The sequence below is a fragment of the Accipiter gentilis genome, chromosome 16 (genome assembly GCF_929443795.1).
Source record: "Accipiter gentilis chromosome 16, bAccGen1.1, whole genome shotgun sequence".
In the NCBI taxonomy this organism is placed as follows: Eukaryota; Metazoa; Chordata; class Aves; order Accipitriformes; family Accipitridae; genus Astur; species Astur gentilis.
Window position 1 is genome coordinate 4655277 of NC_064895.1, and position 12973 is coordinate 4668249.

The 12973-nt window shown below is 45.9% G+C and overlaps 2 protein-coding genes across 2 annotated transcripts in view; both read left to right on the forward strand.

The window, feature by feature from the left end:
* The window catches only part of LOC126046686 (glutathione S-transferase 3-like), a 110195-nt gene that overhangs the window by 19119 nt on the left and 78103 nt on the right, over positions 1 to 12973 (forward strand). The window lies entirely within an intron of this gene.
* Positions 1169 to 9759, forward strand: GCM1 (glial cells missing transcription factor 1). Its single transcript, XM_049819436.1, has 5 exons — positions 1169 to 1270; positions 3096 to 3348; positions 4264 to 4376; positions 5383 to 5511; positions 9160 to 9759. Exons 1-5 carry the CDS (start codon positions 1169 to 1171, stop codon positions 9757 to 9759), a joined length of 1197 nt encoding a protein of 398 aa, XP_049675393.1.

Here is a 12973-nt window from a genome sequence, read left to right on the forward strand (position 1 = left end):
TACCGCCAAACGTCTCAAGTGCTCTGCAAATATCCACAAACTCTTGCTTTAGAGGTGATAATATAACGTGAGAAATTAAGATCACAGGTATTTTATAAATGGGTAAACTAAGGACATGAAGGCTAAGTCACTTTCCAAGGGCTGTGCATATGCAGGGCCAAAAATAACAATAAAATCAATTATGCTTAATGACGTCTATGAAATAGAATCTCATCAAGTAGATTTTACTTCTCCCACTACTCAGTAGTCTTTAACAAATCCTTAATTGGCATAAATTACAGTGACTTTCCTGAAACCATTGAAGCTTTTCCACTTCCCAGAAAGAGAAAACTGGCCTGTCAGTTTTCTGAATTGCCTTTTCTCTCCTTGCTGGAGGAAACAAACCCCAAAACTTTTTCATCCCTGGGATCCCTGAGGATATGGTATTAAGCTTGGCTGGAACTGAAATTTGGAGTAGGGCAACCACCTGCTTTACAAGATTTCAGGCAAAACCTGTTGGTTTTAACAACCATACCTTGGTGGGATTTTTTACTTCAGTCTGCTGTTGAGATAGGAAAATGCAAGTAGCCCAACATCTTTTTCTACACTTCCCTCATGCAGTTGGTGAGCTCTCAGAGATGCCAACGATATTTGAAATGGTTGAGAGCCATTTCATCTGAAATGATGTAGCAGTCCCCTCTCGCCTTGCTCGCCTTCGTCATGTGCAGCATGTGAAATATCTACTGGGTAAGCAGCGATTCAAAGACCCCTTAGCAGCCGCTGAGTTGCTCATTTGGTTTGGCTCTGGAAATATTGAGCCAGAGTCAGATCAGATGTACAAAGAGCCTGTGAGCAGAGTTACGTGACTATAAACTTGTTACGAGAGGAGACCGAGCAAAACAAAACAGATGACAAAGGCACGATTTGCTTGCTGTTAACGATGCCTCTGTAACATCACAGGCTATCTTTAAGCTATATTTTCCACTGCATTGCCGGCTTGCAAAACTTTTAATGGAACAAGTTTTTCTGGCAGAAGAACACTGATTTTTATCTTTAATGAGCAGCCTCTCTATCATTTAGCTTCAGGAAACAGCTTCCTGGTTGTAAACTGCTTGAGAGTACTGACAGTCAACTTCAAAAGCAGCCAGGAGAAACTTCTTTCTCGCTAACTTTGGGAGGGAATTAAAAAATGCTGAAAGGTGCAGATGATGTTGTGTTGGAGCAGGAGGACTCTGCTTTCCGACATGGAGAAATGACAAGTTGGGATATCAATGACATCAAACTTCCCCAGGTATGTGTCTATGTCTTAGAAATTTATCCAGTTCTGACCAGTCGTCACCATTTCACCGCTGATCTCACACTTTCTCAGTCGTCTATGCCTCATTGCCTTTATTCTCTTTGCACCTCGGGGTATGGGACAGTGTTTTACTGAAAAGCTAGAAAATATTAAGCAAATTCTGAAGTTTCCAAGTATTTTTCCTTAATCGTATTTTTGAAAGACCTGCTGATACATGAAAAATAGCAATGCTGCAGATGCGTTGCCTTTGTAGTCTACTGGTGGATGAGGTGCAAAGAAAAAGAGAGAGAAAAAATTATCTCCTGCTGTGGGTGCTCAATTAGAGATGTCCAGGACCTGCTTTTTGCCCCGAGTAGTGTTTTATGAGGAGTGAGCACAGCATCCATGACTGCCTTGCAACTCTGGCTGCTCAGCCTAGTTGCAGATCAGGCTCCAGGCAAGTGGGCTGGCTTTCCACACAGAGGCAACACTCCTTTCAGGAGCAGCTAGGAAAAGCTTGCTTCGCGTTTGCGGAGATTTGCTGAGAAGCAGAATAATGATCTTTCCCTCCCGCGGTCCTTTTCGAGTCCTCTTACCTAAAAATTTCCACCGTGCTCTCCACTGAAAGCCCACAGCACCCCGTACGCCAGTGTCATCTCCCTGTCCCTCACCTCAGCATATTTGTGCCAGGTTCCTCCTGCTGCAGTCCTTCAGCATCCAGCTCTGCCTTTCACCTCCCAACCCTGTCTTCTTACCGGATCCCAGTCTCTTCCCTACTATGCCACTGCTCTTCGCCCAAAGCCTCCATGTCCCAGGCTGCCTCCTTTCCTACCCTCCACCCCAAGGTCACCTTCACCTGCATTTCAGCCCCGAGGCTTCCTGCACACCCTTCCCTACGCTATCCGACGGCTCTGGGGGAGCGCAGGACTCTTCCTCGACTCAGCTGATGTTCTTGCTGCTGTAATGGCTCTCAGTGTCTGGGATCAGCAGTTTCAAGGCAATTCCTACTAAGTTTTTGTAGCCCTACAAGACATTTTCCCTCAAAACCTTCAGCGGGTATGCTAGATGCTTTACGCTCACTGCAATTTACTCTGTTGACTGTACCCACTGAGGTGATGGGTGTTTGGTCCTTTGTTGTTTTTTTTTTCATTGAGTTTTATTTTTATTGTTCCTTACAGTGTTGGCCTGTTTTGTTTTGGGGTGTTTTTTTTGCTTAGTCCGTAGCAGTGAAAAAAAAAAACCTGATGAGGATGTCAGGTTTCTTTGTTTTGGACTTCAGAAAAATCACTGTGGAAGTATTTCACGGTGGTTAGACCAAAACGAACTAAAGCCCAGAACTAAAGGTCTACAAACATGGGCATAGTCTCAGTGTGATGCAGTATTTGCCCTTTTTCCAGTAAGTTGAGCCAAATCGAGCTAAATGATTCAGTGTAACGCTGCTGTGAATAGCCTGAAAGGCAAAGCAGGATCTCTGCCATGAAAGCTAACAGAAGTTAGTCAGGCGGTGACTGCTGCCTGCAAGGAAAATATCTGCTATTTTATGTCAGGCGCCCTATCTTCCTCTCCTGGGAGGTCCTGCACTAGAGCTGGACCCATGAGTGAGTGAGAAGAACCTCCTGGCCAGGCTTTCCTGATGCTTTGGGGCTTGTAGGGACCCACTGGGAGCTGCGGGTTTGCTGCCTTCTCTCCACTGGTCCCTCCTGCCAACCAGCATCACCGGCCAGGGTGCTGGAGTCACCCAGGCTAGAGAACACCCAGCAGAGAACCAGGTCTTCTGGGCTCTTGCACAAGCTTTTCTCTTCCCCAGCCTAAAACATGGCTTGCTTTGGTCTCTCCACAGGACGTAAGACAGATAGACTGGTTTCAAGAATGGCCAGATTCCTATGTAAAACATATCTATAGCTCAGAGGATAAAAATGCACAGAGGCATCACAGCAGCTGGGCCATGAGAAACACCAACAACCACAACTCTCGCATCTTAAAAAAGTCCTGCCTCGGGGTGGTGGTCTGCGGCAACGACTGCTCGACTTTGGATGGGAAGAAGATCTACCTAAGGCCAGCCATATGTGATAAAGCTAGGCAGAAACAACAGCGTGAGTATGAACATGGCTGTTTATTAAATGGCAATTCAGGAGTGAACACAACATAAAAGAAATCAAAGTAGAGGATACCCTCTGGATTATCCAACCTTCCTGCTGCCATTCCTTATATTCAAATGCAAGTCGATTTTGCAACAATGCGTTTTCTTACTGTTTGGGGAGGAGTTGTTTGTTTTGTTTTGTTTTGTTCTTTTTTAATCCCTATTTCTCATGGTTAGAGATTGATTCCCAGCCTTCTCGGGCCCATGAGTGAGGCTACTGAGAAAGCTGTGCAGTGCTGTGCCTGCTGACCTGAGTGTTGGCTTCATTATTACATGGGCCCAAGAGTAACTTGGGAGGCAAGCCCTGAAGGAAAGAAGTTGCTCATAAACTATGATGACTGGAAAATAGGCCTCATAGTCATGTCACCGGAGCAAAACAATGCAAATAGAGAATGCACGCACATTTTTTACGAGACCATTCCGAACAACTGTTCATTGCTCAGGAGAGCTAGCACATGCTGATTTCTGGATCTGATGAACATTTTGGCTAAAGAAAGGTATTACTCAAGCACTCAGTGAAGACAGAATGATGTCCTCCAGAAAAATTGGACAGGAACATGTATGATATTCCAGACACTGCCAAGTTAAAAACAACTAAAACTGATGATGATAATAAATGATAAAATAATAAAACTATAATAGAAATAATTTTTGTCAGTTATATTTAATAATTTAATAATGGGACAGAATAAAGGCAATTATAGTTTTATTTTTGCTTACATTTGAAAGTTTTTTGCATAGTTTTTCTCAGTGTAGTTTCTGGGCCCCAAACAAGAAGTGGCAATCCACCACCAGTGAACCATTGTATCACATGGGATTCATCTGCTTACTGTTGTACAGAAAATATTTCTCACCGTCTTTGCTCCAGGGAAATGCTGTCCAAACTGCAGTGGACCCCTGCGGCTCCTTTCCTGCCGAGGCCATGGTGGTTACCCAGTTACCAACTTCTGGAGGCACGAAGGCCAATTCATATTTTTTCAGGTTGGTATAAAATTACCTTACATTATGCAAGGTAATTTTAAAGACTGTTTTTTAAGATTGTTTAAGGACACTTTTGGTTCCAATAAATAAGGGTCATTAAATATGAAAAGGTCAAATGACTGTAAGGAGAAAAGTTTTCACAATGAGTGGGCAAGGCCCTACGCAACCTGATCTAGCTCTGAAGTTAGTCTTGCCTGAGCAGGAGGTTGAGCTAGACACCCAGAGGTCCCTTCCAACCTAAATTAGCCTATGTTACTATGATTTTGTATTTTTCATATTGTATTTTTCATTTAGAATCCCATGAAAACCTGTTGATTTTGAAGCCGTTTGCCTCAGATACATAGGAACCAATGAATCTTCAAAAAGTCAGAAATGTTACGTTATCTCAGCCTCTTCTCCAAGGCATCACGCGTAAGCATGAGGCTATCTTAGAGCAGAAAATGGTTGTACCCAAGGGACTGTCTATGGAAAATGCCGTGCTGTGCATCATATGTAACTTATATCTGGAAAATAGTGTGTGCAAGTGTTTAAATAATGGGCAGTAGTTCTGGAAGCTGTAGACCTAGTTTAGTACCATAACCACTGGCCTGTCTCCTATTTTCCGGTCTTTCACTTATATGCAGGTTAAAATTAATTCTCTGTGAAAGTTAATGGAAATTAATGTTCTGATACACATGTCTAAAGTGTGAGAAGAATGGAAATAACTGCAGGGACACTGTAGCCAGGCTGCAGAAGACCTTGTTGCTTCAACTGGGACTCTAGTGTAGGGAGGCTCTTCTGCACATAAATGTGGTGCACTGGTTTCATGATTTCAGAGAATTTCTACCCTGTCACACTTCATCTGAGATATGTTTGTTACTTGAGCTCACATTAAATAAGCCTTATTAAATACAAAGCATTAAATCAGGCCATATGTGTGGTTTTGGCCTGTGCTATAAATTCTGGTCCCTTAAGATTAATAACAAGGTTGTTTCTAACTTTAACATATCATAATTCCTTTCTAAAGTCCAAAGGAGCTCATGACCATCCACGTCCAGAAACAAAACTAGAAGCAGAAGCAAGAAGATCAATCCAAAAAGCACAGATGGCTTTTTCTCCATCTTCTCCAAGATTAAAAAGAATCCGGGAGATTGAGGTAACTCTTATCATCAATCAATGAAATGGTGGGCTCAGTGATCCATGGTTCAAGGCACAGTGGAAGCTATCTGGGCTTTGGGTCTGGGTGGGAGCAGGCTTTACATCTCCACATTCTGCCTTCCCGTGATCAGGCCAAGAAGAAGCAGGGCTGTCCTGAGCATCCTGCTCTGCTCAGCACTGTCATCCACTGCCAGCACCCCCCATCTGGAGCCTCTCAGGGCCTGGTGGCAGCAGGGGATTACATCTATACGGGTAAACAAAGCAGGGCTGGACGGCAGGCTCAGTTATGTCACTATTCACATGGTCCCTGCCATGGATTTGACCAGTGCTAGCTCGTGCTCAAAGACAAAATACCCTGGCACGGGTCAGGGGGACAGCACGTGCCAGGGACCGTTCCCTAGCAGGATTTTGGGCAAGGTTGCATCACATTTGGGTCCCCTTCACTGTACACAGCTGCCTTTGAACCTACCTGTGCCCCTATGTGCCACCATGCTACAAGCCATAGGCAATAAGAATCTTAAGCTGATGCTGCCAAAATTAGCCCTTGGTGGGCTGCAACACAGCCCTTGCATCATTTCACTTCAGGTCCAGAGGTTGTCCAAGGCCAGGATGCAGTGCGGACACCGCCAGGCCATGCCTTTTGGTCCCTGTTACCAACGACGGTCTTTGGCCTCATTTTATTTAGCAGCATGGACGTAGCTTTAGAGCCCCAGTACTCTCCTTTTTTAAATGCAGCAAGTGTCTTTAGAAAAAATTCCTGCAAGTTCTTTGCGAGCGCTTCTCCAGAAATTAAATTATTTACAAAGAAATCTGGGAATAAAGTAATTAGATATTTAGTCTAATCAGTATTGACATTGAAAGAGAATATTAGAAGGTTTAAATTGGATTTAACTTATAGTATTGATTGCACCACCCCATGAGAAAATTGTGACAAATGAACACTTGAAAACTGGGAAATACTTTTGGCAATAACTGAACTCAGGAGGAAGATTCGTGTATGTGTGTACACGTACACACACACACTGTATACTATTTTACTATAGAATACAATATATTACATTACCTCTATGATATGTCTATTATATATTGTGTATGGTATCTTGACAAAACAAACTTGTCATTAACAAGGCAAATCCAGAAATCCTTACTCCTTTTTCCTCCAGTCCCCCAACCTTTACTTAAGAAAACCCAGTTACTTCAGTAGCAGGCCTGGATTGCTTTATTCACAGACTTAATGCCCACCAGGGAGAGAGATGCTCTCCTGCAGGGCAGCTGCCCCTGAGCAGGATTTGGCCACCTGCAGACCCTCAAGGGCTGTACGGGCACCTTCACATGCAGGAGGCACTGCCTCGCCTTTGGAAAGACAGGGGCAGGTCATGTTTTTCTCCACATTGACGTGTGTCTGGAGGTCCTCCCCTGACATGGAGGAGGTGCCACAGAAAAACGAAGGCACCCTCCACCTCTGCTTGTCCCTCCTGGGTTTTGCCAGGGTTGATAAGGGGAAGGTGCCTCACCTCTGCCTGGCATGCCCTGCTTGCTCTCCAGATCTCCAGGAGGGCTTTGAAGGTAGAAGAATGCTTTGAAGGACTTACAGAAGCACTGGCATTAACACATCAGCTGTGCTGGGTGCGCAAACAGTTGTGAAAACATTTGCAGAGATGCCATGGACTGCCACGTGCTTGATGGAGGGAACCAGGCAGAGCAGTGAGGCTGTCTCCAGTGGCCTTCCTTGCGAAGGCTGTGTTATACACGACTGTACACCACCCGTCTTCTCATGCAGTTTGTCTTTTGAAGTGCTAGAGGTAGTGCATCCTCCCCAGCCTGGTGTTGGGGATAGCAACCAGTGCCCCTTCAGCTACAGACAAGAGGGATAATTGGTCTGGCTGGGGACAGACTTCTTAAATGGATGACGTGGGGAAGCAGAGGCATCCAGGAGGCCAAGAAGTAGATTGAAAGAGTGAACAGAGGAAGTTAAACCCATTTCAGTGGAATATGAATTTAGGAGCTGCAGCTATTTGTACTGGAAATACTCAGGAGGATACTAAAAACCAGAGATCAGGAGTGGCTCTCATGGAGACACACGGACTTGGGATGGGACAGTCAGAGAGTACAGGACAAACTGGTGGTGGCCTCTTGACACAAGCGCCTGGGAACATGAGCATAAGAAAAAGCAGCTGAGCCACTGTGTAAATCTCTAACAAATACAGAAACAACAATTTTCATATCACTGGTTTAACTCTGTCCCTGTGAGCGCTAAAATAGTCCTCACCTAGGAAATGTTACTGAGCCACGTGGCTTTTTTTCTTTTATACCTGAGCCTACTGGTCTTACTGAGGTCAAGTTCCCTCTAGACATGTCTTCGTCTTTCCCTTCCTACAACATCTTCCTGGTGTTTTCACTTTGAATTGTGTGGGAGTAGGAACAGACCAAAAATGTCATAAATATCTAATTGTAGATCCAGCTCTTCAGCTGGTCTGACTCTGTGCCGTCGCAGTGATACCATTTACCCTCATCAGGCTTTCCAGTTCATGGCTTTCCAGCAGGTTTTTCTTGGGAATAACCCATCATATTTGTGTTCCGCCAAGACTGGCTGCGATACAACTAACTCAGGAGTCTGATCTGACACACAGAACCTGTGCCACTGAATCTGCAAAAAGTCTTCTGAAAAGATTCAATTTAATATGCTTACAAGAGACCAGGGAGGAGAACTTGAGAAAAATGTATGAGCCCAAAATAGAACAAGGGATAGATAGGATGTTTTCTCTACGGTGTCAGCGGGTCTTTAGTTGAAGGTGGGCTGGGTTCTGCATCAGGTTGTTGGAGTTTCTTCTCACAGTGAGTGGAAAACAGCTGAAAGGAGCTTTGCTACTCTGGCAGTCGGCAAAATCACTATAATTAAATGGATGCAAAAGCAGAATTTCAAAGAAGACAGACCTGTAAGTAGTCATCAGAAATGATAGCACAAAATTAGTATCCTGAAAGGAATTCTGAAAGTTTGCAAAATTATAATCCAATAATGAGGGCAATTGAAGAAGTTGTGAAATATCCAGAACAAAAGACCCAGAAGAATAATTCTTGTGTGCAACTCCCTCCCTGAATTAAATTTCTGTTTGTGGGGTAAAAAAAAATATGCAAAGATAGGAAAATCTATGAGCCAGAAATAGAAGTAGAGTCTTGAAAAGCTGAAGCACTTTATTACTGTAGTGAACAGATCACTTCAAAACAATCAGTTTTAAAAAATCGTACTTAGCTTTTCCAAATGCCATAGAAAAAAACCCAACAGCTGGTGTGTTAAATGTATTAGCATAATTTCATTTTCAGGTGCTTCTTCAGGGGCAGTGAGGTCAAGGCAGTGGACCTCAAGGGCTGTGAATGTGAGGTTTAACAATTCTTTCAGTGCAAGACTGAAAGAATTGTTAAATTTGGGCAAAATCCAGTGAAACAAACCCGGACCCATGATCTGGGAGCCCTGTTTGGTTTGCCCCTAAAGCCCACTGGCACTACCCTGCAAGGAGGCTCTGCTACAGCATCTGCTTCTTTACCTGTATTGATCGAATGCATTGGTGAGGGTCTCATACGGGACAGCTTTTACTTCGTGCTGCTGGACTACACCTTGTTTTACTAAACCACCCCTTGCTTTCCCAAGTCTCTGACAGGTGCAATGCCGACGCGGGAGGCTTTGCCTTCGCTTCTTTCCGAGCCGGATGCTTCCATACCGCCTGCTCATTTCGGGAGACATTTAAGCAAAAACTCCCAGGAGCTGACACTGGGCAGCCGCTCTGGGCAGCCGCCGTACCCAAGAGCATGTGGGGAGGACGGGGGCTGCGGAGAGGCGCCCACCTGGAGCAGGATCCCAGCCCTCAGGAGGACCCCCGGCCCCAGGAGGCCTGGCGGTGGCCCTGCCGTCCCCACGGCCCACCCGCCTTGCGCAGCCCCTTCCCGCACCGGCACCCAGCACGTCCTGCCCGTGACAGAGGGCGGCCATGATGACGGCTTCAGGCCTAACGCTGGCCCTTTGGGGGATGACTCCTGTGAGGAGAAACCCCCGCTGGCCTACAGCGGCCGCTGCCTCCCTCCGCCACCCTACCCTGCACCTCAGGGCGGGCCCTGCCCCACAGCGAGCGGGGCACACCACCTCCGCCAGCTTTGGGCTCCTCCGGAGGGGAGCGAAGGAGACGGAGGGCGCCATATGGGTCTCGGCTGCTGCAGTGACGACATGGTTTTTAACCCGTACCCCTTACGGTGACCAGGTTTAAATGTCCTCTCTCCCCACTCCTCTGGCAATGGGCTGAATGCTCCGTCTCTGTTGCGATGCAGATGTGGAAGTGCTACCACGCCAATTCCTCTTTAGCTCCTCTTGCAGGCCTCAGGAGGGGCTTTCATACCTAAAGACTTGTCTTTGTTCTTTTTTTTTTTTTAACTGTTATATTTTCCCCCACTATTTCATTGATGTAATAAAAGGTATCAGCTCTCCTTACAGACTACCTCGCTGCCATTCTGGTTTGGTTGCAATCCCTCTTGAAACACAGTTTGTTCAAGCCTGTGGGACTTGTGGAAGGTGCAGATGGATGACCTCAAGGACCACAACTCTCCTGTGCGACCCTCTGCGCTCTTCCAACTTCTGGCAAGAATCTGGGATCTAAGTCCCTCCACTGCACCAGCCCTATGAACACATTGTATAGAATCATCACAGAACAGTTTGGGTTGGAGAGGACTGTCAAAAATCATCTAGTCCAACCCCCCTGCCATGGGCAGGGACATCCTTCACCAGATCGGGTTGCTCAAAGACCTATCCAACCTGACCTTGAACATTTCCAGGGATGGAGCATCCACAACTTCTCTGGGCAACCTATTCCAGTACCTCACTACCCGTGTAAAAAAATTTCCTCCGTAAGTCCGATCTAAACTTACCCTCATTCAGTTTAAAACCATTGCACCATTGTCACTACAGGCCTTGGTAAAAAGTCTTTCTCTGACTTTCTTATAATCCTCTTTCATATATTGAAAGGCCGCAATATGGTCTCCCCAGAGCCTTGTCTTCTCCAGGCTGAAAAAGCCCAACTCTCTCAGCCTTTCTTCACCAGAGAGGTCCTCCAGCCCCCTGATCATCTTCATGTCCCTCCGCTGGACCTGCTCGAGCAGGTCCATGCCTTTCTTGTGCTGGGGGCCCCAGAGCTGGATGCGGTACTCCAGGTGGGGTCTCACCAAGCGGAGCAGAATCCCTTCCTTTGTCCTACTGGCCATGCTTCTTTTCATGCAGCCCAGGATTCAATGGACTTTCTGGGCTGCAGGTGCACACTGTTGGATCATGTCCAGTTTTTCATCCACCAGTATCCCTAAGTCCTTCTCTGCAGGGCTTAACCCAGCTTCATACATGTATATATTCAAGGTGCCTTGCTGCTTTTTCCAGCCATGTTTCATTTCTTTCATTGCAGACTGTAACAAATCCTTCAGCACCCTTTCCATACATCACCCCCCTTTCTGACCACTACTGTAAGCTCTGTTTCAGCGGGAGCTACCAGTTCCTGACATTTGTTAAAAAAGTAGGGTGCCAAATATGAATTTTCTTGCCTGAACTTAGCGGCCAGCTCAGAGACCTTTGGCAAAGATTCCTTTCTCTTTTCCCACAATTCACATCCGCATGATTTTCCTGCGTGACTAGCCTCTGCTGCTCTCTGGACAGGGTTTCAGGGGCCGCTGGCCCTCACCCTGCAGAGGGAGGCACTGACACACGTCCCCGCTGCCACCTCTGCAAGGAAGAGCTGAGGGGTGTCATGTCTGGAGCCACATTTCATGGCTGGTTCCTTTAACCACCAAGAAGGTAGAAAGCCTCGGCTCCACGGGCTGTCCAGCTGGCGGTCCTAATCCTAAGCCTGCCCTGCCTGCGGAGCAAGCTGTGCCCCGGCGATCTGAGGCAAAATAAACCTTTTATTGGGATGAGTCTGAGAGAACAGTATTACGAAACAAGTAGCAATAAAAACTTCACACTACCTCAGACTGTGGTGTATCTTGTGTCCATCAAACAGGTTCAGTCTTATCATTTGTCTTTTTTTTTGTTTGTTTTCATCTTTTTAGATTCCCTCTTTTTTTAAAAAAGACTTTGGAATGTATTAGTTGCTAAGGAAACCACTTTCATTGCAAAGGGTGGAGTTCAGAGACATTTACAAGACAAGAACAAATTATATTTATAGAGTGCTTCAAAATGTTTATTGCCATTTGTAAAAGAGGGGACGCGGAGTGATTTGTTTTATGTGGAAAAAATCTAAATGTAGATCACAAAATGACAGTCTGCTGTTGTATGTAAAGGTCAGTTCATCAAACTTTTATTTTAGTCTGTGAGTTACTCCCACATTAATACCAAACTTTGTGTGTTTTATGACGATTCTTCAGATCAGTAACTTGGAGAAGGAAACTTTGATCACGGATAATAACAAGCTCCACCTCTAAGACAGAAAAAGGGAAATCAATAGGACCCGTAAACACCTGTGCTTCAGGAGGTGAGCTGCAGGACGAGGGACAGACAAGGTCCCCCAGGACTGCATGTCCCATAGCCAAGATTCCTTTGCGACTGCCAAACCAGTCGCACCAGCGAGGGACAGCGCAGGGCATGGACCCTGCCCGCTGCCATGCTGCTCTGCCTCGTCTCGCCTCTCCCCTGAATTCCTTACCTCTCTGCTGCACCGCTGCCAGCACCACCTTTCATACAGACGTGTGGCTGGAAGGCTCCTCAGACATTGTTCCTGCACTGCTGTACCCTCAGTTCCCTTTACACACACCACCCCCTTCCTCTGTTTTTAAAAACTTTCAGCAAAGGGGATTTGATAACCCATCCCGTAACCTGTTCCATGGCTTCACTGTCCCAGTCCCTACTGTTAGTATTTTTTTTCTTCATGTCCGATATTCTTTCCTGCAGATCAACCATTTCTTCAAGTCTTTGAAGATGGACAGTGTCCAGTTACTGAGTTTCTCAGGTTTCCTACAGGACTATTACTACCAAACCTCTCTAAAAGACATTTAGTACCAAACCTGTCTTCCTGCCTGAGAAGCAGGAAGCTTTTTGTTGGTTTGCCTTTAAGTCTGAACCAAAAGGTTTCCAGAACGAAACCTATTCCCGTGAGCACAGCTCCACTCAGCAGCTACCTGCCACAGCAGGGCCGTGCCTTCTTGCAGCTCCCATGCTCGTAATTCTGTGCACCCAGGACTATCCCACGGTTTGGGGGGACCCCCAGTCCCCGTTCATGCAGTGTTCATCACACTCAGTACGTTTCCGAGTGGAACACATTTCGTGCTCAAGGAGAACAGGTTATTCCTTTTTAAAAAGGAAGAAACTGAGACTTCATGATTTTTCTAAGGTTAAATGCAGAAAGGCTTTCTAGATTTACAAGCTGCCAGGGTCAGTTTGACCTTTCCACGTTCTTGCAGTGACTTCTGTGCTGGCAGCAACTCCCTCCATTTTTGGT

Excerpts from the sequence above, each read along its gene's own strand:
- GCM1 (XM_049819436.1), top strand. The coding sequence starts at position 1,169 with ATGCTGAAAGGTGCAGATGATGTTGTGTTGGAGCAGGAGGACTCTGCT. Across the intron at positions 1,271-3,095 it reads ATGACATCAAACTTCCCCAG|GACGTAAGACAGATAGACTG; the intron begins GTATGTGTCTAT and ends GTCTCTCCACAG. Across the intron at positions 5,512-9,159 it reads AAAGAATCCGGGAGATTGAG|TCTCTGACAGGTGCAATGCC; the intron begins GTAACTCTTATC and ends TGCTTTCCCAAG.